We start from the raw sequence: 27,304 nt of genomic DNA on the forward strand, positions 1-27,304 counted from the left end.
CCTTCTCGAGGCTATGGAACCACTGCCCCGTACAATGAAGTGCTGTTTTTCCTGCTCTGAAGTTGACTGTGGAAGGAGGAGAGGTTTGAGGAGCTGCTCAGGGATTGGTGCGGGGGCAGGAGGGAGTGGCATAAAGATGGAGGCAGCAGATATAGCAACAGCAGGTGATGGGCAGGGAGTGAGTTGCTCTTTCCCTTCTCCGCCCAAGGTACCCAGGGAGTCTACTGCTTTCTCTGCCAGTGGCACGCAATCCACCCAGCACACCAGGCTGCCTTACATCCAGGTAACACACCACCAGTGCAGAGAAGTCCCTGCCCTTGAGCAGAGATGTCACATACTGCAGCTGACGATGTGGGGGGAGGGGCAGGGTAGGATGCCCCTTTAGAATACCACAGTATTTATTTATAAGAACTTGTCTACACATGATTTTTTGAATCACTATAACTATGTCAGCTCCTGAACCAATATAACTGAAGTGGTGCAACCCTCTAGTGTGGGTGCCGTTATTTCAGTAGAAAGGTGCTTATGTCAATAGCGCTTGTTCCTATAAGTTTAAGCCTCTTTATACCAGTATAACTGCATCCACACTAGACAGTTGTATTGCTTTAACAATACTGGTTTCTAAACCAGCATCACTATAGTGACCGGCCCTGATTGATACCAGAGCAACAGAATGGCTGATAAAGTCACCTGCACCTCATCTCCCTGCCAACGGGTAATACACATCATACAGTCAAAAGTGAGGGTGAAGAGAGAGAGAGACTTTAAATTGGCGAGCAACCGCTTTTCATATGAAAGGCTTCCCACGCCTGTCTTTATGCCTTAAGCTAGATTTCAACTGGCAGCCTAGAGGTGAAAGATTTTTTTATCCTGGTATCAATCTCCCAGACCAGTCAGCTTCACACACCTTTTGAAAATCTTACTAAGCACTTTTGAAAAGCTAGCCCCAGGGATGAGTGCTGTGCCCTTCATCCCATTGAGCCTCAGGTCTCCTTCTGTATAATGGGGAGAATAATCCTTCCTTCTCCCACCCTTTGTCTGCCTTCTCTCTTAAGATTGTGAGTGCTTGGGGTCAGGAACTGTCTCTTACTACATCGATTGCAGTACCAGTTTTGGCTGGGTCCATAGGCACAAGTGTAATGGAAACATTAAAGTGATAGTTCTGAATTTAAACAGAGAGGAAGATTACAAGATGAAGTCAAACAAACTATACCCTTGGCGCCTGAATCCCTATTTTGATGCCCTGTCAGTTCTCTGGGGCAGCCTAGGACTTTCCTCCAGGTCCCAAGGCTTTGCAGGTCCCAGCTTGGTTCCCATCCCTGACCCATGGCAACAGCAGCAAGGAGCTCTTGAAAAGGAGCTCATATTTGTTCATACTATGAATGGTGATCAGATGCCAGCCAAACAACGCACTCGAGGAGAAGGTTATGCAGTGAAAGAGATGTTACAGGCAGCCCAGGGAGACAGCTAAACTCCCACTCAGCCTCCAGCAGTTGCACTGGGACTCTAAACCACTACAGGAATATGTCAGCAGCTGCAATGTGACTGCAGTGGTTTCCCCCACAAGAAGGCTAAAGCCCTAGGTTACTGAGTCACATGGGAGAACAGTTGACACAATGTTATTTAAAGCAGAGAGTTAGGAAGGGTTCAGTTACAATTATTTCTAGTGAAGTCAGTGCTAAAGAACGGTACTGGATTGACATCCCCAGAGACTACCTCCTTCTTATTAATTATCATTAATATCCTGGTCCTTAGTTAATATTTGCACAATGCATTGAAACTGCAAAGTGCAATATATCTGGTAGGTATTTTTAACTCACGAAAACAAGTATAGCAAAGGCAGTAGCAGTACAAGCTTCTCCTACACTGCTCCCCATCTATGACTGATTCTGGGTCCTAGCTGGCCCCTAGTTTCAAAGGGCCCTAAACTGGCCACCTGGGAATACCTTTCGGAGTTGGGTGAGACCTCCAGGGGCCTAGAGCCAGAAAATAGTTTTATGCTGCTCCCCCTCACAGCACCTGGTGTGGGGTATGGCCAGAGCAGGAAAGAGGCGTCTTGGCCAGAGCACATTGCACTTTATGTATTCTGATCCATAGAAGGCCACTGCAGTACAGCATAATTTAGAGCAGCCCCAGCGTTGCTCTAGTTTACATATCTGGAATCCAAGTGCTGCAAAGAAGATGCTGAGTCATCTTTGCCCGCACCCATCTCAGTTCCTGCACTGAGCCCAGCTTGACTAATGAGTCTTCAGTCTGACCTGGAGGCAGCACCTCTAGGTTTCAGAGGATAGTTCAGTCTTCAGCCCTAGCATAAGCATCTTTCCCAAATCTGGACTTTAGCATCCAGAAATCTGGGTGCCTGCATGAAACCCTCTAAGCTTAATTACCAGCTTAGATCTGATATCGCTGCCACCATCCAAAAATTCCAGTGTTTTGGCTCACTCTGGTCTCCCCAAACCCTTCCCTGGGGAACCCCCAAGACTCAGATGCCGTGAGTCTACAACAAAGGGAAATAACCCACTTCCCTTCCCCCTCTTTACCTCCCCCAGATTTTCCCGCTTCAATTCCTTGAAACACAAACCCAGAGAGATTAAGAGTCTCTCCCCCTCACCCAGAGGCATGCAGATTCATACCTAGTCAAGCTAACACAAAGAGATTTCCCCCTCCCTTCGTTCCTTAGCCTTCCTTCAGCTTTCTCACCAATTCGCCTGTGCTGCAGGATTTTCTCTTTAGATCTTAATCAAAGGAATTTCCTCCTTTTCGTTCCTTAGCTACCCAGAGAGAAAAACTCAAACACGTCTTAAAAAAAAGCTTTTATATAAAAAGAAAGAAAAACACATGAAACATGATCTCTGCATTCAAGTTGACAATACACAGGGCTATTGCTTAAGGAAATATGATAAACAGCTTATTCAAAGAGATACAATTTAACATCCAGCAACTACAACATGTAAGATATTTTTTCTCACCTTTGTAACTTACAACCTTTGAAAAAAAAAAAAGAAAAACAAAAAAACGAAAAAACTCGAAGATTGAGAAGCTTGAAAGATAGAAAAAAATCCCCCCTCTCGATGAGCTTGAGAGGCTCAGAGACAAGACACAGCACGCCAAACAATATCCCCCCCCTGAAAAAATCCGGTTTCCTGATTGGTCCTCTGGTCAGGTGTTTGGTTCCCTTTGTTAACCCTTTACAGGTGAAAGAAACATTAACCCTTAGCTATCTATTTATGACAAGCCCATTCTGTCCTGGGCCTCATTATTGACCCAAGCTGACAATGTCAGGCTTTCACATATGTTGACCAACCCCTGCTCTGGTCCTCTAGTCCCCCAGTTTCCTGTTCCTAATTATTTTATAATTCTCTGACAGAATCCAGGTTTATGACACCTTGTTTGTTTGATTTTGAGGGTTTGCCTTTCACAGCATTGAGGGGAGTGAAACTCAGCTGCCAGAACAAAGGGGACACAGCTCTTTAGGTATTTGTAGCTTCCAACAGGAAGAGGTGCTGGGAGGGCTTGTTCCTTGCAGGCTCTATTATAAATCCCAGACTTGAGTTTATCACTGCATGTGTTATGGATATTTTGGAATGCACTGGATCTCCTCAAGCATCAGCAAGTCAAGCACGTGATAGTTACAGCCACTGGCAGGATGACAGGTCATTTCATAGGTGACACTTTTTAAAATAGTATTTTAAAAAACCCTCCAAACCCCTGTTTATATGATTCTGACATAACTTGTCCAATAACTACAAACTCATTCCATTATAGGGTATACTGGGAACAGTGCAAACTCTGCATAAGAAGAATGAAAGACATTATATATGTGTAAGATCCTGAAGTGGTTGCAGATGTAGGCGCCAGTCCAACAATTAGCTCCATACAGGCAGACCCATATACCCGCAGTGAAGTCAATGGAGCTATGCATGGGTGCAGGGACAGCCCCTGTGGATCCTTTGGGGCCTGCATAGAGAAATTACTTTGCACATCACTGTTGTGCTGCCACCTCTTGGGTGAAATATGGCAACTCTTCAACAATGAGATACAAAACAGGGACAGAAGAATACCTGAGTCAATGGAAAGTGCAGAGCGGATTTAAAGGCATTAACCACCTGGAACTAGCCATGTCTTCCAAACATGTTTACCCATGACAAGAATCACGGTATCTTTAAGGAACACACATGATCAGGATTTCATGTTTATGTCTCAGTTGAAAACACCATGATCCAGATGCTCAAAGGTACTTAAGCTCCTTACTTCCACTGAGCTGAGGAGCTGGGCCCATGTTCCTAAATACACCTCAATGCTGCACTCAGAGTGAATAGCTCTGGACATCTGTGGGTACTTCAGTCTCTCTATCATTTTATTCTCAGTTGGGAATGCTAGCCATCGTGTCAGCTGATGATTCTCATCACAGACATTACCATAAAAACTGCCATCAACCTATTTCACAGCAATCTCTGAACAGCCTTGAGTTGGTAATAATTTAAAGATTACTTATGACCTAGATTGGATTTGAAACAGTGGTTTAGAGGTGAAAGAATCCATATTATATTATCACTGCCCCGAGATGTCAGTTGCTCCTCAACGGCCAATAACACTTTGAAAGGTTTTATTTTCCCTTCAATTTCAGTGGGAAAATGGTAATACCAGGCTATAAAATATTTAGGAATGACAGCGTATGTTGCTCTGGTAGGAGAGTAGCATTATATATAAAAGAAAACATACAAAGTCAAATATGGTAAACATTTTAAATGAAAAACTGTATCATAGAATCTCTATGAACAGAAATTCCATGTTTGAATAAAACGGATATAGCAGCAGGGATATACTACCAACTACTAAACCAAGATGGTGACAGTGACCGTGCAATGCTAATGGAGGTTAGAAAGGCTACAAAAGCAGAACGCGAACTTAGGTGGCAAGATATATGGGCCCGTGGTGCCCATGCTCCACCAATATTTAGGACCATGGACCTGGCTCCACCAATGTTTGGGATTACTGTGCTTTGGGGCCCCCCATGCTTTAGGGTGATGTGGAATCCAGGGTGGCCTGGGAGGATAGCGGGGGGCCTGGTGTCAGCAGCAGCGAGTGACCCAGTTCCAGTCCACTCTGCTACATGCTGCTACGCTGGCTCTCGGCGTTGTTCGGGAGATGGGGCGGAAGCCAGAAAGAGGTGGGGTGGGGGCAGGGGCTTGAGGGAAGGGGTGGAATGGGGGCAGGGCCTGGGGTAGAGAGGGGGGGTTGTCTCAGGTCCTGCATCTTCCTAGATATGGCCCTGCATGCATAATATTTTGTTGTTATGTCCACAACAGTTAAGCTTGTGTTCCCATTCTGGCTATAATCCCCAGATATCTGCCATCTGCAAGAACTGGAAGACAGGATTTGATAAAATGCTGTCTTCTTGCTCCACTGCTACCAACGTCAGTTTGAGATATTACTATTCAAGGCTAGGCATATACACCCCTGCAACAGTACTCTTCAGTGTGATGAAAAGACGTATCTTTCCACCTACCAATAAGGCCATTCTTATCCTGATTTCTAAGAAATGAACTATTGTAACAGAACAATTTGAAAATCCTTTCACGACACATGTGCATAATATATAAATCAAGTAGCCTGGATATTCAGCAGTTTCTTAACAGACTTGCCTCCCGTTCTTTTATTCCTCTGGTGCTGAGTCATCTGCACTTGCAAACATGACTCTCTCCTAAATTGAAGTTCTAACTCCAAGATGGCTGGCTCAAACACCCAAACGTCCACTTTCCTTAGTTCCTGCAACAAAACTCAACTTCCAGGGCAAGCCTCAAACTCAGCTACCTCCACTAACAGATTTCCAAAGGGTTGCTTTGGTTATACTCAATGCTCCTTTCCAGAAAATTTTGCTCCCTCTGGAAATACCCAATGGTCCCTACATCATGTTATTGTTTCCAAGCCTTCCTGACTAAGTCATAAACATTCATTGAGCTGAAATGTGGGATTTTTTTTTTAAATTAGGTTCCATAAAAATGTCTGTAAAATGATGAGTGTATGCATTAGCCTGTTCCAACAATTCATTGGCCAGCAGAGCAGTGGTGGGAAGTAAGTTGCACCATGCAAATAGCTCCATAACATACTTCCCCTTGGAGTAAAGGGGAACCATGAAAGGAGTGTGATCCTCCCAATCAATCACAGTTTTTTCCCCAAGGGTCCTTCTGGTGTGAGGCAGCTATACACTGTCCCTTACACAGAGCTGAGAGCAAATGTTCAGTCTATCCCTTATGGGGCATATTATTACCAACACAGCTCCCAAGAAATATGTAATTAATACTAAACTACTATCTCTAGTAAATCAGATAATATTGGCAAAATTAGAACACATGTATACCCGATCATTGATCCTAATTCTTAGGCCTCCATGGAATGGTTTCATATGAGTATAATCTAATTATTTAATATGCAAGCAACTGTATATGCATTTTATCAAGTCCTATCTTCCAGCTCTTGTGGATGGCAGATGTCCCACCTCTGCTTCTGGGAGCAGCTAGTCATGGAACCTACAAAGGGAGAAGCAATTTTTGATTTAGCCCTAAGTGGAGCACAGAATCTGGTCTAAGAGGTAACACTATTATTGAGCGGTTCAGCTAATTACCATAATATAATTCAAATTTAACTTTTTGATGGAGGATAATATCAAAAATGCCCACCATAGCTCTATTGATGGCAATGGAGCCATGATAATTTACACCAGCTGAGGGCTTGTCGCTTGCACTCTTCACTCAGTATGGACAAAAGCAACCATGTCTGTACTAGTGATCGTACCCAATATCACTACCAAACCCTACTGTAAACAGGACACTAGAATTTTTACCACCATGTCATCTCCCTCTGATCACAGAGGAGAAGCAGAGTCTCTTAAGGATTTCAATGGCAGCCCATCTACTTAAAAAAAAAAAAAGGGAAGACTGATGGAAACTGAAAATAAGTATTTGAGTTAGAAGCTACATCTAATGGGCTGTCTAGTCCACCTTCCTGGATTACATCATGTTTGATTTAATTATCTTAAACAACCTTTGGTAGATGGTTGTCAACCTCGGAACGTCTCTGGTTACAGTGACTCTATAACCTGTTCTTGCAGCTTGTTCCATTATAAAATTTCCCCTAACATTGAAACTAAATTTTCCTTATTTTATCTTAAGCACAACAGAAACTGCCAAGAGACACCTTACATTACCTCTGCAGTTTCAGCTGGATATGGTATGTATCATAAATTGTTTAGAATTGCTCTGTTTTGTTAAACAGCTGTTCCATTTCATCCCAGAGGTGGTTTCATTTCAGTGGTGAGTACTGGATAATTGTAGGTTTTATATAACAGTTTGGGATCTTTTGGAATAAAGAGTGAGTGACCCTACCAGCATCCTAAAGTCAGAGGGGAAGGAGCTCATTGGATCTGGTAGTGAGTTTCAGCTGACCTGACGAGTTGAATATACTCTAACCCACTAATCTCATCTGTATCTAAAAGGTGTCATGTAAGATATCAATAGAAAGCTAATACCATACTGATCATTCATATTATTGTGTGTACGGAGGACAAATTCAAAATTACAAACACATTGGGAATTGTGTTCTTGAAGTATGTTTGCCAGGGAGGGCTAAAGTTATCCCACCCTAGAAAAAAGAATGTGATTCTGCCAACAAAGAGGTATTTCCGGACAGCGGGAATGCAATTTACCATAGACGGTAAACAGGACCATCGAACCAACAAGAGGAGGAGACAACCATCCAACACTTACAGCAAGGAGAGGAGATTGCAGGAAACAGATCGGTCTATAGTTTAGCAAACACCAGTGAAAGAAGAAACCATCATGTAAGCTCCTTCACCAGGAGACTCCATGTTGTCTCCCTCAGAGCTTGAATGAACTTTACTTTGGTGGGTAACTTTCAGAAGAATCCATTTAAAAGGTGCACTGGGCTATAAAGAGAGGGGCAAAGAATTCCAAGTTATATTTCAGCTAAGGCAAATGAACTGAGTACTTTGGATTTTATGGGAGATCTTGACCAGAGGGGTGGTCAGCCAACTTGCTGGAAGGTAGATTGATAAGGAAACTACCTTGAACAAAGGCTGTAGCTTGTTGTGTTGAGTCTTAGCCTCTAGAATGCATTCTTATTTGCTTGTAACCATTTCTAACTCTATCCTTTATACTTTAACCAACTTAATATCCTCCTCTTTTGTTAATAGACTTGTTTTACTTTGACTCTAAACCAGCCCAGTGCTGTGTTTGATTTAAAGTGAATGTTAACTCCAGTTCATGTGGCAAGCTGCTGGGTACTGTACTTTTAAAGGAACAAACACACCTTACTATCTCTCTGAATGGTCCAGGAGAGGGTTGACCATTGCAGAACACACGATTTTGGAAAAATTTAGAACTGGGGGCTGTTGGGACCATCTTGTCAGAAACAGAGTGCTGCACCCGCCCCCTCCCCCCACACTCTGCATGCTTGTCTGCTGACTGGAGCATCCAGTCACGCAGCTACAACAGAAGAGCATTTTGAGGCACTATGGGTTACAGGGCAGGCAGTGACACAATCCCTCACTGGTCTGGATTGCACGCCAGAATGTGACTGGGTGTTCTATAAATGTGAGATCATTATCTTCCAATAGCACGCATGGAATTCAGTGAAACTCCTTCAGAGGGGGTACAAGGATCAGATTTACAGGGAATGGTGGGAATTTACAGGAAAGAATTTCAAAGTCAGCAGAATGACTGGAGGTACAAGCACATCTCATTCTTTTGAAGCTCAGTGTAAGCACCGCAAATATTCCATTGGCCCAAACACAGTACAATGATCTCAAAGCTCCAAAACTACTCACTGTGCAAGCTTTCTGCTCTACAATCGACGACTGCACCAATCCATAGCTTCACAGATATCAGCAACAGAATTCACCCTGTTAATTCACCCAGTCCCTCTCCCTGTGCCCAACGCAGGATTGAGCCATAATGTATATTTTCTAGTGCTTTGTCCAGTCTAGTTTTTGATAACACAAGTCATGTAGTTTCCACCACTTTCTTAGGAAGACAATTCCACAGGCTAACAGATCTCACTGTAAGGAAGGTTCCCCCCTGCAAGACATTGTGCCACCCTCTTATTCAAGAAGAAAATAAAAACCTGTGCTTGGCAGTTCCTACCTGCAGCAATAGCCGTCTTCCCATCCACAGTCACAGCAACAGATGTGCTCACTGTCACCACCTCTGGTTTGCCACCTCCCTCTGTCAAGACACAGATGCAGCAGATTCAGTTGCAGACCACACACAGGAGCGCTTTACTTTCCACAGAGAAAAACCATGCAGATCACTGAAGTAGCCAGCTCTGACATGGACTGGGTGCATGGGGGAGGCCACATGATAACAGTGCACAAAGGATGCCCCAACATCGAAAAGCTCAACTCTAATCTCATGCCTGAATCTCCCAGAACACTGAAGCATCCTAATTGGCAGTTCAGGAGACCGGATTGCCTCTTGGTGGAATGGCCCATGACAGCAAGGGTGTTGCCCTCAAAATAAGAAAGTACATAACCCCTGACAAGCAGCTACAAGACTCAGCCAACCTTCCTGCCCACCTCAAGTTTGTTTACCTGTCTGAATAAGTGGGCTGTGTCATTACACTATAAGGCCAAGTTTGGGGTTCAGTTAGACCTGTTTAAAACTAGAGGAACACCACTCAAATAAGCCAATCCTTTGACGTCCTACCTGTGAAGTAGGATGCCCCAGAGCACGTTGCACCTCATGCCACTGGTGCCTCTCTGTGTGCATGTCCTCTATGCTTTCTCCTGACACAGTATAGGCTAGCTGCCCAGATTTTCCCAGAATGCACTGGTACACAAACAAAGTTTAGGCAGTGTCATATGAGTGAATGCACAAACATGGTTCAGCTACTATTCTGAGGCATAAAAGCAGGCACAATTCAAACCTTGGACTAGATTTGTGCCATTTCTAAAACAGCTCTGCATAAAGGGTCTTGTGGCCCATGTACTCTGTCCCATGAGGAGCACTGAGGTAGTTGTACGTCAAGTAGGCATAGCCTCTCCTGGGGCTGCACACGTGCATGGAAGACAGTGCACTAGGACGGAGCAGGTTGCTTCTGCTGGTGCACCAGCCCCACTCTGCAGGGCAGGATGGAGGATGGATGAGGCCATAACCTCAACTCCAACAGGATTCTGGCCCCTAATTCATCCATGGCCAAGTAAAGGGCATCACAATCTGGCCCTATGTAGGTTGTGCCACATACTGGTTACAAAAACCATGGTTGCACATGTAGTCTGAACTGCATCTTAGGCAGTGTGCCATTTCCTAAGTTGAACTCAGCCATTTTAGTCTGTAACTGTCCTCGGGACAGATTCCAGTTTTGTAGGGTTTTAGTGGATTTGTTGAAACAAACAAACAAAAAATAGGGGCTGTGGTTTCTTTTTTACAGTTACCAGGGACATTTTGAAGGTCATATTTCTGAGCATATTTATTCTGCCACGCATTCCTTCGCAACATATTGTAGAGTTCAGTGCTTTGCCCCAGCAGATGGATTAGGTCCTTTTTCCTTCCCCATAGTCCCAGCATTTGTCATTGTCTTAGTTCTGCCTTCATCATTCTTGTTGGTATCTGACGCATCCTTAACACGACTTTGCAGTTGCATTATGTGTTTTAGCCTGAGGTCATGTGTGGATTTTTTTGACTGAAGTGAGACTGACTTGCACAAGGGCACCGCACACATTGAGAGAAGCTCTTGTGAAACACAAGGACTTTCCTGCCAGATGATGTTCATATGCTTTGAGCCTGATCCTGCACTCCTTGTGAACCCAACCCCCCCTGTGACGCCTGTAGGGGATTTGGGTAGATGACAAATGCTTCTCTCTTCCCCTCCCACCTACCCTCCTACCACAATGCTACAAAAAGCTTTTACAGTGAAAGTGCTGCGCTCCATGACAGTGCCTGAGTGCAGGAGGCTGGGGAAGAGCACAGAGGGGATTTCTATCTCCATTGCATGAGTGTTACATGGTATTTTGTTCTGATTTTTCTTCTTGTGCTCTCCTGTTCTCCTTCACCCTGGCACAGGTCCCTGAAGGCTCTGGAGATCACACAGGGGCAGTCACATCCTGAGCATAGACACAACAAAGCTGCTAGTCAGCTGTCACTTTGGGGCTCCATGGGGTGAGGGGATGCCTACTCACACTACAGAACCAGCACGAGACTCAGCATGTTTGGTGGGCACCATTGACATGCTTTTGGTGAGGGAAGTGAAGTTCTCCTTCCCCCTGTGAAAAGCTCATTTTCCCGCTTGGGAAAATTTTCATGGAAAACCATGAAAAAGTGACTCCTGGACAAATCACACCTCCTCTCACCTTGCCCCCTGACTGCCACTCAAATCATTCCAGCCCGCTAGCCTGCCTGTCCTTCCTCTGCTTTGCCTTACAGCCCTTCCCATCTCCCCTCACCAGGGCTGGCTCTACTGTTTTTGCCGCCCCAAGCAGTGTGCCGAATTGCCACCGTGGATGGCGGGAGCAGTCCATGTGCTGTTAGGGCAGCTTGCGCGTTTCCGCGGTGGCGGCAATTCGGCGGCAGCTTCTGTCTTCAGCCGGAAGACAGAAGCTGCACCGCTGTGGACAGCTGAACATAGAAGCTGCCACCAAATTGCTGTCGACACGGAAACACAGGAGCGACCCTAGTGGCACACAGACTGCTCCCGCTGTCCACAGCGGCAATTCAGCGGGTTGCTTGGGGGCAAAACCACACAGACTGCCGCCGCTTGCACATGGCTGCCCCAAGCACCTGCTTGGGATGCTGGTGCCTGGAGCCGGACCTGCCCCTCACTTGATTTCTTGTCTTCCCCAGCTCAGCAGACTCCTGCATCTTTCAGCAGCCCCATCCATCCTTCATCTACTCTAGGCCCTGCAGCCTCACTCATTCTTCACCTCTCCTGTCCATGTCTTGCTGAGAGGTGTCTCCCTCTTTCTGTTATAACAAGCAGCCCAGGGATGGCTCTCACCATCTCCCCTTGTGTAAGAACTCAGTCCTGCAGGAAGAGGATAATGAAGGTGAATGGAGTGGGGACAGGGAGCAGGGGACTGAGTGACAAGTTTATTTTCTCCATCATCCTCCTTTGCTGTAGTGCTAAGACGAGGGTTACCTGAACCCTCTTCTGAGGTGATGCTGTAGATGAAGCTCCCTGGAGGATGCTCTGCTGCTCGGCGATACCATAGGGGGAAGTGATCCATGGTGAAGATACTCTCCTTTTCCCCCAAGGTCAGGAACTTCCTGTAAGGAAGAAAAAAAAAAGTAAAAATTGCCTCCTTCATCTGGGATAGGGAAACCCACTTCTCCCTCCTCAGCTGCATTCAGCATAGTGCCTACCTGGGGGGATGTTCTGTACTTAGTATTGTCAGGGCACCAACACAGCGTCAGGATAGTCACAGGTCGGTGACATACTAACCTTACAGTCAGACAGCACCTTTCACCCCAAAGGACCCCAGAGCAGTTTACAAACTATATGCAGCACACAGGCTACCATTGTCATTTCATCGACTGCTGAAATGCAGCCACTGCAGGAGTGGAAGGTGGCTGCTCTTTAGCAGCATACAGGTACACTACAGGGCAGAAAGTTAACTGTGTCCAACAAACTGCAGGGAAGAATTGAGAGAGACAGAAACACCCATGCAAGCACAGTGTTTGGGAAATTATGGCTCCTACCCCTTCTTTCACAGGAAGGGATCTGGCATTTTTAAAGGATGAGTTGGTTAGGACAAGTCATGAAGTCCAGATGTCCAAGATACTTCACTGGAGGTGTTGGGGAAGCTGAGTGTGTGACCTGCATGTGAGCCTTTGGAAGAAACCCACATTTGGAGCTGCATGGAAGGTTGTCAGAAATATATTTTCCCACCTGATTGGCAAGAAATCAGTGCCTCCTTCCTCACCATTACAGACATGGCCTTTGGCTTCTAGGTCGGATTATGGCAATGGTCTATATGTAGAAAGCGCTGGGGAAAATTCAGCTGATCCAGCACACTGCAGCTCTTCTCGAAGAGACACACCTTGGCAAGAGAGTGGTGTGCAGTGCCCTACGTGGACTATCCATCACACCCCAGAGTTACTTTAAGATTCTAGTGCTGATCTACAAAGCTCTCAGTGGACAAGGCCTGACAATCACCAGGACAGTCTCTCTACGCCACCAGTTCTCAGACAGGGGTCTGGGGCTGGGAGTAGCTTTCAGGGGGCAGGAGCACCAGAACAGAGGGGACAAGGGATCATGGCCCGCCCACTTTTGAAAGTTGATGGGCCTGGCCCATTCACTTTTCACCACATGTCCTGCACCCTCCTCCTCCTCTTCCCCCCAAAGTCCAGACCTTGGCCCTGGCAACCGTGGGGAGCTGCGAACCCTCCACCTGCCCAGGGTGGGGGGTCTGAGAGCAGCCCTTGGCCCATGTCCCCACCCCCAGGTCCCTCACCCAAGGCAGATGCAGGGTCTGCAGCTCCCCACTGCTGTATGGGTGGCTCTTACCATGGCCTGGCTGCAGCTCTTCGTCCCTCGAGGCCTGGCTTCTGGCTTGGCCAGGGGGTGAGGGGGCCTCAGGAAAAGAGGAGGGGCAAGGGCATGGCCTTGTAGGAGGCATGGCCTCATGGTCCCCCCACTTTTAGGAAGCCTCCACCACCCTTGTCAGGGAATCTACCAAGGAGGGCCAGTGTTAGACTCGCTGACACCTAGGGCAAAAGCTCAAGCCCCACCATGCAGGGTGGAAGCCTAAGGCCCTGAGCCCAGTCACCTGGGGCTGAAGCTGAAGCCTGAGCAACTTAGCTTTGTGGGGCCTCCTGTGGCTTGGGGTCCCGGGCAATTGCCTGCTTGTTGGTCCTGGCTTTTATATTCAGAAAAATAGTCATAGTGGCACAGGTGGGCCAAGGAGTTTTTATAGCATGTTGGAGGGGCCTCATAAAGAAACAGGTTGAGAACCCCAGCTCAGCGCAACTCCCCAAGAATTCTCCAGTCCACAGAGCCACTACAGCTAATAGAGCCTTGTATCAATCCTTTGTCTGCCAAGAAAGTGCAATCAGGCACAGGTCCTTTGGCTATAAAAAAACCATGCTGAGCCTACACCTCTTTTTTAAGAACAAGTCACACCTCTTGCAAAGATCTAACCCCTCAGTAGAGATGGTTGCATATCCTGTCAAATACAGAGTAGCAGCCCCAAATAAACTGATCCTTACATATTCCATAAGACTCTCTCACCTCTGGTAAGAGGAGAATACAGTGGTCCACTTGCAGACAAGCAAGATAGTTTTTTTTTTTAAATAAGGCACAAGGCACCTAAATACTGTGGTGGCAGCTGCTTTACAAATGCTACTGCTGCAGACAGATAAGACAGAGGTTTGGTTTAGGAATACATCTGAGCTTAATCTGCATGACCCAAGAGCCTTATTTCCCAGTTTCTCCGCTTCTTGGATTCTGCTCAGCATGTCACACAGATCTTATGACTTTTTCCAGATTGAGCCACCAGGTGGTGCTGTTGTCCACATCTATGTCCACATCACCCCCCCAGCATAGGCTATTCAGCCACCACACATAACCAGTGGTAGGGAGGATGGGTACAGCTAATAAGTAGCATCCTTGAAGCCGAAACTCTTTACCTGCCTAGGCTGCCATTTGGTGAACAGGTAGCACCTATCTCACTTAGCACATCCAACTGTGGCCACACTAACACGCATAAGTCATCTCTACTGTGGGTAAGAATGAACCATGAAACTGAAAAAGGGAGATGCAAGGAAGTGCAAAGTAAGAATCTGTGCTGTGTGGTACCCTCCAGCTCTGAACAATCCTATATCCCAGCCCAGAGTTGCAACAGCAGTATATCTATTTGTAGCACTGTAGGGCTTGTGTTATTCCAGCTAACATTAGATGTTAGCTGGAATAACACAAGGGTGTATTAACAGGTGTTATCATATGCAGAGGGAAGAGATCTAGTTACCATAGGTCACAGCTGTAGTAATGAGCTAAGATGTGAAAAAATTATTAAAGTACCAACAGGTGCCATGTGTCGGTGAAAGGAACGCTGTTAGTCCAGGTAACGTTTTAGGAGACATCACAGGGATCATTGTGCAGATGAGAGGCCTGCATTTACTATGCAAGTGGGACTAGTTACCCAACCAAAAAATTCTGGATAAAATTTTCCAAAGTGTGTAAGTGATTTAGGCTCCTAGATGCCTGAATCACTTTGGAAAAATGGGACTTGGGTGCTTTAGACAATTTCACCCTATGTCTGAATTCCTTTTAAAATATCGAATCCCTTTCACGCATTCAGCTCTCAAGTGCAAGAGCGAGGCTGTGAACGAGATCATAAGGAAGCCCTTTTATTTGTGTGGTAGGGGAATGAAGACTCCTAGTCTTCTGACTCAGTCAAGAACCAGGAACTGGCTATGATGCTCAGTGAAAGAGAGATGGGGGAGGGGTCTGAATCTTGCCTGATCAAGAAAACAAGATATAGACAGAGCTAATGACCAGGTTGAGAAGGGCAAAGGAGGTCATAAGGGACAAATGATAACCCTCTTACAGGACAGCCAAGTTCCAGAGACTCATTGGAGCTTCTCAAACAAAAAAAATTGATCTATGGGCTTCTGCACTTGCCATAACATAAACCATACCTGGGGGGAATGCCAGGAATAACCAGGTAACAGATTTCCCTGCAAGATCTCCACTTTTTCCTCCTCCTCCCCGATTTCTTTATTTCAGATCTTTACTTTTGCTGTATATTTTGACATAACAATGATTGGTCATTTATATGGTTCTTTCCCTTCCAGAGGATTTGGGAGAGCTTTACATACTATATACAGGAATCTGACACTGCAATGCAGCCACCACTGGAGTGATGCACCTGTAACCCTGTAAAAGGGCATAAAAATGCTATGTGCCATCAGTATAGGACAGGGAATCTACACTGGCTTCCCACAGCATATTGTGTCAAGTTCAAGGTTTTGCTTCATATCTTCAAAGCAGTCAATGGCCTGGACCCAGCATATTTGACAAGTCGGCTTCTCAGGTACAATGGGACTTTACTGCCATAAGGGTGAAGCTCATCTGTGCAGGAAATGGAACCTTCTCAGGAGCTGGTCCCAGACTGTGGAAAAAATTCCCACAGGAACGAAGGACCATCACAAACTTCAGCACCTTCTGCTCCAAGTGCAGGGCACATTTATTTAGCCAACTTTCTAACAGGAACTCAAAGCAGCTGAATAACTCTAACCAAGATCCTCCCAAGCCAAAACACTCCACTGCACACACAATTCTCCCTCTAGGGAAAGGATGAGAGAGAGAGACTAACTACATGTGACAGACGTTAGTCACGTTGCGTAATGCATCCCCTGGAAGGTGCTCAGATACTATGATGAAGAGGGCAGTATAAGAACCTGTATAGGATAGAATATCCAGCAAATGAGACTGCAAGGGGAATTGAGATAGGCAGAGTATTACAAGCCAAATTGGAACATGGCCCAAAAGCTAAAGCATAGACCCCACCCACACTCTCACAAAAAGTGTCACTGGAGATCTTCTGGCTGTAATGTCTTGGCAACAGCTCTTCTATTCCTGATCAGGACTTCAGAACGATCAAAGAAAAGATTATGTCTCCCAGAAAAATCAGCGTACATTTTATATTGAAACCAGTGCATTCTGGGACAGGTTTTTGCCATATAACAAACAGAACAAGGACAAAACAGTGCCCCGCCCCTTCCTTTATAACACATTGGACAGATCCACTCTACTAACCCCCTGGTTGCTTCCCATTCTGTTCTCTGTAACCCTGGATACTGTTCAAGGCACAGTGGCAATTTCATGCTGTTCCGTCACAGAGAGTAGAATAAATTCCTCAGTGAAGTTTCATTTTAGGACTTGCCTGTTCGAGAGTTTCTCAGATCCCACATACAGGAGGCTCCTCATGAGGCCTGCTCGAGTGCCCAGAAATGCCATCTCGACCCCCTGCTCAGTCTCACTGTGGGACAGAGAGAGAGACCCATAGGGGCAGAATTAGTTCTCAGAGCTAGAACTAAGCCTTCCATGTAGTAAGGACCTCCAAAGTGGAGATTCAGAGGGCAACACATTGGAGTGGGAGGTTTCTTAAGTATTAAGGACCAAATCCCTCACGATATAATGCCACTGCCTTCAGTAGGGTTACACCAGAAGTGACACATTTGAAAATCCGAGTGGGAATTAGTATTATTACGATTTTACTATTCATTCTCACAGTCACACTTTTGTGATTTGTTCATTTTGTCCCTTTACAGAGAGAACTTAAAGTCCTCTACTCCTGCCTGCCCAGCTGCAGATTATTTACATATGGGATTGGGGTGGGAGATGAGTTAATTAGAGAGGATGGGTGTGCTCCCAGGGCTGAACCTAAAATCTGTCTGGGACAGGGAGATTAAGGGATTGCGAGGGATGATGTAACTGAGTGGCGCATTGCTGGAGTTGTGGGTGAAGACGTTGTTGTGAAGAGGCTCACAGTGTAGAGGGCCAGCTGCTATGGACATGGCACTGTCTTTTTAAGTGAGAGGAATGTGGTGGATGACAGACTAAGGCTGTGTCTACACTAGGGCTTATTGGCAAAAATTTCCTGCCATTCCTACCACTCATTCAACTCCACCAATGGTAGCAACAGTTGGAGTCCAAATACAGGTAAGACAACCATGGCTGCCAATGTTTATAACACATGCTGCAAGCGGACCTGAACAACACAGTGTTAAAGTGCTAGTGGCCCTAGATGCCCAAGTGGTAGCAGCTGCAGGAAAATTTTGCCTCCAAAAAACCCCCAAGTGGAGGCAAGACCCTCTAGATTTATATCCCTTCTCAGTCCTGGCAGCAGCAGTCCAAGCTTCCATCTGTGTACCTCAACCCTGATCTGAAGGCACCATCCCTATATCTGACAGGTAGGTCAATTTCTATGGCCCATTCAATCCTTGGCTTCAGTGTCAGTAAGAGAGCCAACTAGTGCCAGCTGTGATACTCCAACAGAAGCTTGACTCAGGCCAATTCACTTTATGTAGTTCAACGAACAGTTGCCACATAGTAACAAAGCTTAGTCACTACTGTCCTTGGGTGAGATTTGAACTCATGACTTTGAAGTGTAAATTTCTGTATCTATTACCAATACCTCAAATGTGAGACTCCTGCTCCTCGGAGTCCATTCCTGAGAGGGAGATCAATGTCCTGCTTCTGTTTCTGTGGTCAGCTTAGTGCTATGTAAGGATTTATTATGGGCTCTATGGAACAAAGGGAATCAAGCTGCTCCTTCAACTTGGCCACAGAGCTTCACCGGGGAATCAGAAGACCCTGTCCAAACTCCCAAGATGACCATGGGATCTGAATGAATTTCAGCTGCGTTTTCACATATACTTACTCAGACATGTTGAGGGCCAAGGCTGTCCAGTAGGCCTCCATTGGCGCAGTTACCACTGCATCAAACAGCACCTCCTGGACCAAGTCCTCATCACCTGAGCAAAAAAACCCAAACATGATTAGGAGTGAGAATGGTGTCATTCCTTTGCCTCCTAGATATCCTTTAGAGCAGCAATGTTACTGACCTAACTTGTGATCCAGGGGGTTGAAAAACAGAGAATAAAAGAAGATCCCACTTGCATCTGCTGACCATCCCAGGGGTGCCTCACCTTTGGCTGAGAGGACAGCAGGGGAACCCTCACCAGGGTGTGACCAAGCCACTCTCACAGACTGTCTAGCAGCAGCCACACAGACAGCATTATAGTCAAGGCAGCTCACCACCATGCTGTACATGAGTGCAGTGACCCTAACTGTGGGGTTCAGGTGGTAAATTTCATAAAGCAGTTCAGCGCACTGGTCACTTTTTACAGTTTTAAAGGGTCAGAGGTCACCCTCTGTCAGCCCAAAAGCTCGGGGGGTTAAAAAGCTGAGCAAACAAAACAGGGTCAAAAGAATTATTTATTCCTCCTCCCTTTTGGCCTTCACCCCTGAACTCACTGAACAGGCAGTCTACAACTGTTGCCTTGACTCCCTCTCTCTCAGTCCTGGATCCCCTCTAATCAAGCTTCTGCCCAATCCACTCAAGCTGCCTTTATGAATGATCGATCTGTGGCCAAATCTCAGGACCTCCACTCCATTCTTGTCCACCCTGGATGGGGCAGGACTCCCAGGGGAGGGGGGTGACAGGGAACAGGGGGTTTGAATGGGGCAGGAGTCCCGGAGGGGCCGGGTCACGCCTGGCTGTTTGGCGAGGCACAGCTTCCCCTAACCAGCCATCCATACAATTTCGGAAACCTGATGTGGCCCTCAGGCCAAAAAGTTTGCCCACCCCTGCTCTAAAGCTTTACTCCGGGAGATCTCATGTGCCTCAGATAGCTTCCTCACCATCTTCATGCCATTGACTTGCAAATCTTCCTCACTCCTGACTTGTGTCCATCTACTCTGTCCCTTTTTTCAGTCTGCCTGACATCTCCTCCTGGATGCCTCACCATTAGCTTAAACCTAACATGTCCAAAATTGAACCCCTTTTCTTTCCTTAATGCTCTCCCCATTCCCCCCGTTTTCTGCTATTATTGACAAGACCCTCTTCTCCCTGTCACAGAGACCTGTAAGCTGGGGTCATCTCTGACTCCTCCCTCTCCTTTTCATAACACATTCAGGTCATGTCCAAATCCAGCTGCTTCGTCCTCCATCATAATTCCAAAATCTGAACTTTTCTTTCTGTCCATATGGCTAAAACTTTCATCCAGGCCCTTATCATATACCTCATTCTCCTCCTTGACACACATCTCACTTCCTTCCAGTCCATTCAAAATAAAGCTACTAAGACAGTCTTTCATTGACTTTTCCCATAATTCCATCTTACACCCTCCCTGCTTCCTCTGAATCCCTCCACTGGCTCCCCTTTCCTACCTCATCAAGTTCAGCCTTCTGGTCTTCACCCTTAATGCCCTTCACTACACTGCCCTTCCCTGCTTATTTTCTCTTGACTTTTATAGCGTCATTCCTGCACCCTTCGTGCCACCAGTGATGCCAGTTTTGAACAGCCATTTATCTGCATGTCCCACAAATATCTTTGTGCTTTCTTCTATGCTACTTCTTATTCACAGAGCACCCTCTGACTTGATTAATAAGGCCACTACTCTTTCTTCCTTTAGATCCTTCCTCGAGATGCACTTCTGTGCTGATATTTACAACTCATAAACCAGCTAATGATGTTCAGGTAGAGCAGCAGTTGGGAATAGCTGATTTCATTTAATTCAAAACCCAAAGAAAACCCAAACGTACTTTCAAGTGATTTGAAACTGTCTGGGAACATCAGGTAATGCAATATCTAAACTATGAATCCACATGATCTTTTCATTACATTTGTCCTCCCTTGTCCATTTCTCTCTTTGTCTACCGTAAAGAGCTAATGACTGAATTTGAAGTAAGGCAAAGCTTGCCTTTTATCCTTTGTTTGAGGGAATGCCTAACACAATGGTACCCCAGCTCTGAATAGGGACTTTGGGATCTACCACAATACAAATAATGTTATTACTATTGTTTTAGGACTACACAGCTTTGAACTACACACAGGCACTCTTTCCTTCCTGGCTCCACCCACAGCTCTGTCAGACATGGCCTGCAGCACTCCCAGCTAATAAAGGCCTGGCTCTCTCCTTAACAGAGACGTTCAATCCGGTTTAATTTTGGGGTAATTTTGAAATGGAAACAATCACTTGCTGGGGATTAGGACGTGGCCACTCAATTAATTTCCACTTGTGAAGTGAGCAAGTGTTTGAACTCAGCTCTGCAGATATGAGCATATAGCTCATGAGCTCAGTCTACCACCACTAAGTTTCCCACAGCCCTTCTCCACGGTGGAGAGGCACAAGAGAGCGCCAGTAGGTCACTTTCATTTCCAGCACTCACATTCCAGATCGGGTTCCTCTCCTGTGAGGAAGCGGATCATGGCCTCCAGCTGGCTGAGCTTCCGGTGATCTGGATCAATATCGGTGATGCAGTAAATCCTGGTGGCAAGGAAAGACACATAGAGAATCACTTTCAAGACAACACACCAGGAAAATAGTGATCTGAAAAGAAATATTGTAACAAATCCTTGGCCACTTAGGAATTTCAGTTGTCAGTATGTTGCACTCCGTGGGTGCTCAGAACTTAACAACAACAGCATGGATAGAACCCAGCTCCCCCTGTTAAAAACAGCACAGGACGCTACCACTTCACAAAAGAAGCATCTTCATTCTCAGTATAGTTCCTCTGACACACAACAGAGCAGTTCTAATTTCACCCAGCAAAGTAATGGTAACATATGCACTAGCCCATTTAAAACAATATTCAGTGTGATGGAGAAACCTGGAAAGCAGCAATACCAAAGGAGACAGATAATTAGGCAGTGAACAAGCTTGCAATGTGATATGGTGGCAAGATAAATCAATGGGCCTGCGTGTGCAGAGGCATCAGGATGCAGAGTTGGGAGGTGATCATTTCTCTGTATTCCACAAGAGACCAGCTTCTAATATTGCTTTCAGTTCTGGCCACTTCAATGTCAGATTGGAGAGGTATAAAGAAAAACACAAATTATTAAGGAACTTTAAGGAATGGTTTATGAGGCAAGGCTAAAAGAAGTGACTATGTAAAGCTGGTGAACAGATGACTTGACTATATATGTTAACTGTGCATGAAACTGGAGGAGGAAGAGAGGCTGCTCATGGTGCTTTGAGTGGTTTTAACTAGGGTATAATAAATTGGTTTTTTTGCAGTGCTTCTTGCAAATAATTGCTTTAGTTTGGTCCATCTGAGTTTCACATGCCCCAGTTTAACGCTGAGTTTCAGGTACACACAAATCCCAAATCTCAAAGCAAAAGTTGAAAATGCCTAGCTTCGTTTTGTTTCATGGCCAAACCAAGCAAAAGCACAAATTTTGCATGATATGATTTTGCATTAATAAAGTCACCTCCAGGTTCACTATAAACCACATCCAGGCTCAATTAAAAGGCACGTGAACCAAGCTGATTTCTCACTGAGCGTAATCTGACCTTGTAACAAAATCCCACTTTACAAAGTTTTGTGAGATTTATGGTTTGTTGCACAGTTCTAGGCAGGAATAGGATGAGATTGTGCAAAGGAGAATTGAGGGTGAATATCAACAGATCTTTCCTGACAGTGAGATGGGTCAGACTGTAGAATAATCTGCCAAAGAAAGTGATGGAAATCTCAGGAGCTTGCACCAAACTCTGGCACCATCAGTTACTTCAGGACAACATTGCTTTTCTTCAAGGCCAGGGAGGGTGGCAGAGCAGAGCAAACTCTGTCAGTGATCTCAACTCAAAGCTCCACCATCAACAGGATATCATCTACTTACCATTCATTAGCTAAGGTCAAGTCTGGCTGCAGCAGGTCGTGCAAGCCTGAAACAAGAAAGCAACCAATAAGTCTATTGATCAGTCAATGAACCAACCACACAGAAAGAGGCTGAGAGGGTGAGGTGGGGGACAGAGAAGAGAGAGAGGCACAAGCTCATCCCTGGGATGCCAATGAAGTTCAGCATCCTTGCCTGCTACACAGATGTGGCTGTTTCAGGTTAACCTACCTTCTTCCACGGAAGTGTTCCCCAGCAGGATGTATTCCCCATGCCCACGGGAGAGGACGACACCCAGGCTGCAGTCAGGGGGAAAACAGAGGGTTTGTCAAGAAGGTCAAATGTTTACATCTAACACTGCCCTCCCTGAGAGGCGAGCTATGATCCCCAATGCCATCAGCTTGCTCCTCTCGTATTAACAAAAGAACATCCCCAAGCAAGCAGTAAGAGTATCTGAACTCCAATACAAGGGAGCAAGGAACCCCTCTGTCATAACCAATATCATGAGAAGGGGGGACCAAACAGCCATGTTCCCTCCCCCGAGAGGTACATTCCCTAAGTTGAGATACACTTGCTCACCTGAAAGGGGTGCCACTGATGTCAGTGAAGAAATAATCGTTAGAGAGAAAGAGAACCCGTTTCTGGAATAAATAAATTAAAAAAAAGAGAGGGGGAATAAACTTTTTGAAAAAGAACCCTAAGGTGGGGGAAGGAATACACCATCCTACTGCACCCCAGTGACAACGGTGATTTGGCTATACGACCCCAAAGGCAAACCAAAGCATCTGATAAACTCCAGTAACAGCCATCCCCACAGGCCGGGTCTGAGGCCATGATGCAGTATGCAATGTTCAGCAAGTCATGTTTTTCAGAGATCCACTCACTCAGCCATTCAATTTCCTTGCAATGCCAGTAAAACACCTTAACTCTGGGATTATAACCCAGAGAGCAGAAAGCGTGAGGAAGCTGCCCTCCCTCTCACTGCATTAGCTATATGCTCACTGCATAACCAGATTGCTGGGTCCTGCTGGTCTTTCTTTGCACAGGGCCTGCAAGGCCCCAGACTGACCCTGACCCTATCATGGGCTACAATTCATTATCTTCATCAGCTTCCCTGGTTCCCTCTATTATGCTCTGGCTGAAGATTCAGAGAGGCGGATGAAGAGGATTGGAAGGTGGGAGGGAATGGGTTTGGAAGAGCCAGAACAGGGGCTACAAACTGATTACAACTGGTTGGAAAACAGAATTCCCATCTTGTGGGAAATGCTGCTAGTTTTAACATTTATTTTCATCCTGAATCAGGACAAAAAAGTCAGACTATCAAATATTTTCATGGAATGAAGAGTTCTTAAAAAAATTTCAATTCGGAATCATCAAAATGAAAGAACAACATTGTCAATCAAAACAAAATGTCAATTTGAACCAAAACATTTTGTTTCAAACTGAAAAATTTCATTTCAAATTAATATTTCCACTTAAAGAAGCATTTTAATTCAAAATGTTTCATTTCATTTTGAAATGTCGCTTTGGAAAAATAAAAAATAAAAAGTGTCAAAATTGACATTTTCCATTTGAAAGTGTCAGTTTCAATGGAATTTAGCAGGACTGGCACAAGTGCTTCCTCTTTGAGGCTGCTGTAGTAAAAACCATTTCTTGGAGAGTTTCCTTTCTGGAATGGAATTGCAGTGATGTGACTCCCCACTAGAACCAGGGCAGGAGATGAGGGGTGGGTGAGTCTGAGTGTGAGAGCACCACTGTAGCAGTGGTTCTCAAACTTTTTGTACTGGTGACCCCTTTCAGACAGCAAGCCTGAGTGTGATCCCCCTCTTATTAATTAAAAATATGTTTTTTATATTCAACACTATTTTAAATGCTAAATTTATAACCCTATTGTTTAAAATGAATTTACCTTTTCTCACTGTTTTTAAATGAAGACTAAATACATTTTTATTAAATTATTGTTATAAGCAGAAACATTTTTTAAAAAAAAACAGTTTTATACTCTTTAGTACTGTTTAATGCTGGGTGAAGAGTGCAAAGAAACTTTGCCAATATTATTTTTTCACAGCAGATTTAGCACCCCACTGCCACCATTACTTCTGCACTGCTGCTGGCCTGGTGCTGCCTTCAGAGCTGGGCGGCCAGAGAGTGGCAGCTGCTGGGAGCCCATTTCTGAAGGCAATGCTGTTGCCAGCAGCAGCGCAGAACAGTAGAAGTAAGAATGGCTTTGGAGTACTGTGAAATTGACAGCTGGTCAGTTTTACTTTCTTGCTAGGCTAGTAGGGCCACAGAGTAAAAAACCATCTCTTGTCAAGGCCACTTTTCACTCTGTTCATCCAGGGTTCTAAATCATACCTTTCAAGACGTGGGAAGTGACCGGATGAGAAAAAACAGAATAGCTCTCTACTGGCAGATGGAACTCCATGAGGGCTGCAAGGTGTATTCTGAAGGAGCTAATAAATACCCCGGGGATTTTAAGGATATGAAGTAGTACAATGCATCCAGAATGTGTTTTGGTAAAGGGGAAATTCCTGACTGATCACACCAAAACATTTTTTTTTCCATTTTGATTTGTAACATTTCCCGGCAGAGTCCTTTCTGCCACTGCGCAGGATGCTCTGGACATCAGATGAACAGGCCTTTTCTAACTCTGACATGCATCCAAATACCATGCCCTCATGTGAAGTGTGACTAGGTGCAGTGATCAGTCCCTCCCTCATCCTGAGTTAAGGGAGATGGGAAGAAGGACAGGCTGACAGCTGCAAAAGCATAGGGTACCAGAACTGACAGGCCCACCCCCGTGTTATGCAAATCTCTCACATCTTGTCCTGTTTGATTTTCCTCAAAACCCATGGTAATGAGGGAGCCAAGGAAGACATACCTCACAGCTCCTGATCATTGTCTGAGGAAAGTGTCACCCAGAGAGCGTAAGGTGCAATCCCTCCATCTAGAACAGAACTCTCTGCACTTGCTATTCACATGGGAGGCAAAGAGATCATGGATCCAAGTCCCCTCACCTAAAACACCATGTGAAGAGTCATGTCATGCAGCTTTCCACTAGTTTTCTGTGGAGAAATGTCTGCTTAAAGAGTCTGCCAGGATGTTTGGATTCCTAGCAGGTCTGTGGCGATCAGGGTAATCTACATGGGAATGCACCAGTTCCAAAGTTCAATGGTCTCCTCACACAGCTGTTGACATAGCAGACTGCCATAATGTTGTTTAATAATACTTGGACTGACTGACTGCAGTTGGGCAGGAGGAATTACTCACAGGGCAATCTGACTGCTCTTAGTTTCAACATGCTGATATTAAGCATAGACTTCTCCAGAGATCATGTCCCTTGAGAAACCTGCCCTTCCACATTTGCTCCCCAACTTAAGAAGGATGCACCCATGGTCATAGTCTTTGGAAGTCAGAGTTGAATGGTACCCACACAAACCAAGTGAGTGCGCTAAGACCCTTTGGGGACCCATGATGAGTAAGTCAAGACTGTGCTTGTCTGGAGTGCATACAGTCCACAATCAGGCTCATAGATATCTGAAATGAATTCTTGCTAATGTGCCACATAGGTACTTGCAGTCATATGACCCAACAGGGTTGCCAGGATTGTATGGACATTCTGGGGCTCATCTGTATTTGGTGTATGAGTTCAATGAAGAGAAGTGGTTGCCTGGTAACATGCCCTGGAGGCCACAGTGTCCAGCCTCATCATGATAAATTCTATCAGCTGTGTGGATTCCAAGGCAGATTTCTATAGGTTCACCAGAGATTCAAATTCTCAAAGAGATCCAGAATTATGGAGGTTGCTTCTCATGTTTCCTGGTAAGATCAGCCCTTTAGGAGCCAGTGGTCTAAATAAGGGTATAGCATTGGCCCTTGCCAGCAGGAGTGAGCTGGCACCACTGACATTACCTTGGTATTAGAGACACAAGACACTATAAAATATCTTTTATTGGACCAACTTCTGCTGGTGACAGAAACAAACTTGTGAGACCAGTATGGAGACAACACTGCAAAGTACCCCGATAAACACTCAGCACCGCTGAGAGTCCAAATGGGAGAACCCTGCACTTATAGTGCTGTTGGCTGGCTACAAATCTCAGGAATCTCCTTCGGGCTTGATGAATGTCCACATGAAAGCAGCCATCCTTGAAATCGAGGGCTGTGAACCAATTGCCTGATCTAGAGATGGGACAATTGATGAGTCACCATTCCAAACTTTAGGTGGCAGATACACTTATTTCCTGAGGTCCAGAATGGGTCTTCATCCTCCTGTCTTCTCAGGGATGAGAAAGTACTTGGAGCAGAACTTCTTTCCCGACTGCTAGAGGTACTAGTTTTACCACCCCCAGTTCCAGGAGTGTTTACATCCTACAGAAAAACCCTCTCATGAGAGAGATCTCGAAAAAGGGCAGGGAGGTGACCGGGGAGATAAGTAGCCCAAGAAGACAATCCCTAATACCCATCTGTCCACCAAGATTTGTGTCCAGGAAGATACATAATGGAAAGTCTGCTTCCAAATCGAGGGGAAGGACCAGAGGTTGACTAGATCCAGTGAGACCATTGATGTGCAGCTCTCAAATGGCCTGTCAAAATGCTGGTTTCAGAGGTAAAAGTGGTTGGGAAGTAAAAGTTAGTTTTCCCTGGGCACCATTCCTATGTGTCCTCTGATGCTTGCATGGAAATTCACACTGCTGCTGGTGATGAAAGACAGGTGGGGTTGGTTGTCTAAATTGTGGTACTGGGTTCTCTTTTAAATATAGGTGTACAAATACTCAATGAATGAAGCGTGGCTCAGGAGACTTCCAATGAGTGAAGAGACTCATCTGTCTTTGTGCTGAACAGCATGTCAGATTAGAATGGGAGGCCTTCCACCATTGTTTGTATTTCCTTTGGGAATCCCAAGAAGGGAAGCCAGGATGAGCATCTTACTATGACAGCAGTTGC

General features: G+C 45.4%; 1 protein-coding gene across 1 annotated transcript in view; it reads right to left on the reverse strand.

The window, feature by feature from the left end:
• The window catches only part of CACNA2D4 (calcium voltage-gated channel auxiliary subunit alpha2delta 4), a 168,329-nt gene that overhangs the window by 83,228 nt on the left and 57,797 nt on the right, over window positions 1–27,304 (reverse strand). Inside the window, exons 19-26 of the mRNA XM_032796736.2 lie at window positions 22,937–22,998; window positions 22,589–22,656; window positions 22,361–22,406; window positions 20,911–21,008; window positions 18,398–18,491; window positions 16,894–16,993; window positions 12,151–12,274; window positions 9,162–9,242 (exon numbers count right to left, since the gene is read on the reverse strand). Coding sequence (XP_032652627.1) covers window positions 9,162–9,242; window positions 12,151–12,274; window positions 16,894–16,993; window positions 18,398–18,491; window positions 20,911–21,008; window positions 22,361–22,406; window positions 22,589–22,656; window positions 22,937–22,998 — 673 coding nt within the window. The remainder of the gene's footprint in view (window positions 1–9,161; window positions 9,243–12,150; window positions 12,275–16,893; window positions 16,994–18,397; window positions 18,492–20,910; window positions 21,009–22,360; window positions 22,407–22,588; window positions 22,657–22,936; window positions 22,999–27,304) is intronic.

This window comes from Chelonoidis abingdonii, chromosome 1 (genome assembly GCF_003597395.2).
Source record: "Chelonoidis abingdonii isolate Lonesome George chromosome 1, CheloAbing_2.0, whole genome shotgun sequence".
NCBI classification, from domain to species: Eukaryota; Metazoa; Chordata; order Testudines; family Testudinidae; genus Chelonoidis; species Chelonoidis abingdonii.